Source organism: Opisthorchis viverrini (genome assembly GCF_000715545.1).
Source record: "Opisthorchis viverrini unplaced genomic scaffold opera_v5_620, whole genome shotgun sequence".
In the NCBI taxonomy this organism is placed as follows: Eukaryota; Metazoa; Platyhelminthes; class Trematoda; order Opisthorchiida; family Opisthorchiidae; genus Opisthorchis; species Opisthorchis viverrini.
Window position 1 is genome coordinate 72,211 of NW_008752281.1, and position 3,917 is coordinate 76,127.

At 46.7% G+C, this 3,917-nt stretch overlaps 2 protein-coding genes across 2 annotated transcripts in view; one reads left to right on the top strand and one right to left on the bottom strand.

The window, feature by feature from the left end:
- T265_11863 (hypothetical protein) overlaps nucleotides 1-3,917 on the bottom strand; it is a gene marked incomplete at both ends in the record, with an annotated part of 53,899 nt that overhangs the window by 18,699 nt on the left and 31,283 nt on the right. The window contains one exon of the mRNA XM_009178661.1: nucleotides 2,009-2,059. Within this exon, the coding sequence (XP_009176925.1) occupies nucleotides 2,009-2,059 (51 nt within the window). The remainder of the gene's footprint in view (nucleotides 1-2,008; nucleotides 2,060-3,917) is intronic.
- Nucleotides 420-3,917, top strand: part of T265_11862 (hypothetical protein) — a gene marked incomplete at both ends in the record, with an annotated part of 15,589 nt that continues 12,091 nt past the window's right edge. The window contains one exon of the mRNA XM_009178662.1: nucleotides 420-463. Coding sequence (XP_009176926.1) covers nucleotides 420-463 — 44 coding nt within the window. The remainder of the gene's footprint in view (nucleotides 464-3,917) is intronic.

Genomic DNA, 3,917 nt, shown 5'->3' on the forward strand with positions numbered 1-3,917 from the left:
CGTGCATCCAAGCTATTGCCTTCAATGCATAGCTCCTTTTCCAACCAACCCCCCACTTGACAGCCCACTGTACCTATCCCCCCCAAAAAACGTCGGTGAACGAAACTGCGGCAGCTAAAACCACTGTACGACGAGTACGCGGTTATTACAGCTGAAAATGGTTATGATGAAATATGGAGCATGGTTGAATAAAAGTGGACTGTTCAAAAACCGAGCTTAGTGGAATTGCTAGCGACTCCGATCGGACCTAATTATACCGTTTGTCAAAAATGCACACAATGCGCCGCGTGTTTTCACGTGGATTTAAACATCGATCTGGTCGTTTAATTGTCGCACCACCCAAAATGAGATCACATCGCGCATGAGTGCTTGCACATTACGGTGTAAAAGTAGGATACAAGATAAATCAGCGTGACTAGATGGAGCGTGGTTCGGAACCAGCCGTGGCATTTCTACTGCTCCTGTGAGTGGACTTGAGTAAATTGACAATATCCCGGCCCTGGAGCATTCTTCGGGTGACATACCAGCTAGTCACTGAAAGGGCATTATATTTAAACGACCATTAACTATTATTATTGTACTAATGCGCACCGCCCTCGGACTGTACTTGAAAATCGGTTGACCTTCAGGCTCAGGCGGATGAGCCGAGGCGAGATGACTCAGTGGTCAGAGCACGAATTAACTGGACAGAAGGTCCGTGGTTCGAATCCGGCCTCTGCATCTCGACTTCCCCTGTCGTGGCTTGGGCGACCTGGTAGTATCCCAATCATTGTGCTTCCTTCGAATGGTATCGCAGCTAGGCACCGAAAGCGTGTTACAGCTGAACGATTATTTTATGAGGTCATATTTAATAAAAAAATAGCCAGGTTCATTTCCAATTGTGTAGCAGTTGTACTATTCTGATTATATTAGTTCCCGCAGCAAACGTGTACGGAGGCCAGCCGTCCCTAATAACCCAACCTCAAATCATTTGGACGAATGTGTCACGTGCAGGACACGGACCAAACGAAGGCATGCTCTGATTGGTCAGAATGCCAGCCAATCTGGATCGAGCATCTTTAACTCGGCACTCCTCGCCCCCTCACGGTAATTCTAGCACGACCTTGTGGAACACTCTGTGATTACCCTATAAATACAGTTGTAGTAATTTTCTTTTTGTCTCCATAAAGGGCTATCTAAAGCTACCATGCCTTTTGATATGTCATAGTGGGAGGAGCAGGAAACCAAGGGACCGGTACAGAGTTTTACTACCGTCCAGCAAGTTACAAAAAAACGTGAGTGTTATTAGGAAGGGAATGGCTACAGAGAGAGTTAAGAAAAAAGGGCGCGCCTATACAAGCTCATAAGTCCGCAGAACAGCAAATTTCTCAGAGTGGCCTTATAGTAGGGCAACACGGACGAATAGGGAGCCCACTCAACATACCGGCTTGCCATCATTGCCCGCCATTTCGAGGCAGGTTGTGCACAGAATTCCGACCAAATAGCGAAAAATTATAGTGCCAACTGGCTCCTAGAGTTACGCAGCAATAACCTAGCTGGTCTAAGCCTGGTACACTATAACGGTATAACGTGTTTCAATAGAAGTTATACACAATTTGACCTAGGTGTGAAAATCGGAAGTCCCCTCTGAGTGGGCAAGCGGACAAACAGTGAGACATACTTCAGATGAGTACATTGTACGATGTCATGGATCCGAGCAAAAGGACAACAGAGATTAACTGATCATGCCATCGCTTCCAATACACAGCATGCGTCCCTTCAATTTTCTGGCGTCCGAAATTACAGCAGCTGGAAACAGAGTACCCCTGGTATAGCTGATAAACTGAATTGAACTAACTCAACTGGTAACCTGTGCTAGGCATGCGTTCTGTCACAATTCACGCGTACGGCGTTAAAACGGATAAATCACAATCGGAAATAAGAGAATCCTCATAGGGACTTTTGCTGGACAGTTGCCATCTGGTTAGACTTGGCTGTGAAGTTTCTAGGGCACGAAAAGTGAACTCACCGCATCTACAAATTGTTGTGGAATATCACCTCTTGCCGTGCAGTTTTCGATCTGGGAGAAATGGAGAAGACAGTAGGATATAGTCACGAACACATTCCACCATCTGAGTGTTCAGTGACAAAAATAAGTGAGCCATTTTGAGCAATACAAAACCCAGATTATGTAAGAGGAGTGCTCAAAACATCCTGGAACCCAGAGACTTTAGGTCCTAGGTATAGACCGATAGGATACTGCATGCAAAATGCCAGATCATATCGTAGACGTTCATCCAGACATTGCCCACAGGGTATACAGTGCTTAGGAAGGCTAAAATTAGAATGAACTAACGACATAGTCAAAGGGAAAGATACCAGATACAATGGCTGTAATATCTAAGAGACCGGACAGGATTAGTAGATTCAAGGAAAAGCAACTACTTACTGAGAAACTGAGGGTAGGATGGGGACACACATGTAATACCCGGTGGAAGAGATTATTCTGCCGGAACTGCAGTTTTCCACGACAGAAAACAAGAAATTTTCTAAAAGGACAATCTATCACCATTATCATCACCCGTTTCCCAAGTAATGTAAGCAAAATTTTACTGCGTTTTCGTTATAGAAGGGCCACAGTCTCCCCGCCTTGACTTTTGTTCCTCTGTCTCCACAGTGAGCCCCGCTTCCACGGTTCGTTTTCTGAAGGACGAGGCTGATTTAGTGTTGCCATCGATTTTGTGGTCCCTCGCTCAGGACGGTGAATAGACAGAGTCCATTTGGACGTGCCTGTTGATCGAGTCTTCTGCAGAGTACCATGCTCCTAGGAATCCCCTCCTCCATCTAGTACTTCCGGGAGCTACGACGTTTACGTTGCGTTGTGTTCCTTCATCCGTACGGCAAGCTTACTTGCAGTCTGTACACTATATTATTTGTCACAGTCCATGCAACTGACTCGGTATGCAACGTTTCGGTTTCTCGCGCGTTCCTCGGTTCTCACACCATGGCAGATGCTTTGTGGCCTCCAACGATTCGTTTCGGTAGCACTAACCTCCTTGAGAATTCAGATACGGAAGGGCTATTTCGTTTTAGAAGGGCTTGGTACAGAATCGGTAGTTTTTAACTGGGAAACATTCGCCTTTGACACAGAAATTTCATTAGACCAACTGCGGAGAGGACCGAATTGACCAGGTTTGAAGACAGACAGAGAACCAATCACCAAGACGTCATCATGTTAACGGACTAGATCAGTGTTGAATATCAGTTAAAGGGTCTTGTCGATCGAGTTTCGCTCTTACTGAATCTCATCAGCAGTGCATATCTATGGCGGGATGGCTCGGTGGTTGGAGATGTGGTTCGAACCCAACCTCTACCTCTCGAGATATCAGTTGTCTTGTCGGTCGAGTTTCGCTCTTACTGAATCTCATCAGCAGTGCATATCTATGGCGGGATGGCTCGGTGGTTGGAGATGAGATGCGAACCCAACCTCTACCTCTCGACTTCCCCTGTCTAGGCTTGGAAAACCTGACAGTGTCCCAGCCCTCGGGGGTGCGGCAGCTAGGCACCGAAAGGGTGCTACAGCTGAATGATGGTTCTCGTATCCATGGCTGTGCCGGAGTTCGAACCTCGGATGACTGACCTTCGAGGCGACCGTGCAATCACCCAACGCACACCAGATGCTTTTGATTCACCACATCTGGACAGCCCATGCTGTTCATGCTTGCGCAATGGAGTTGTTTTTTTTCCTGTGGTGTTTGCGCCAGGACAGGGGGAAACTTTTCAAACGCGAAAAACACTGAATTATCGGAGAACAGTGGAAATGTACCGCCCGTGCGTGCTAACCAGAATGAGGACAGACTCAGGCGACAAGGAGAAACGACTGCTCGGTTTGACAGGTAGAAATATCAAGGATTCATTGACTTGATACTTCCCACCCT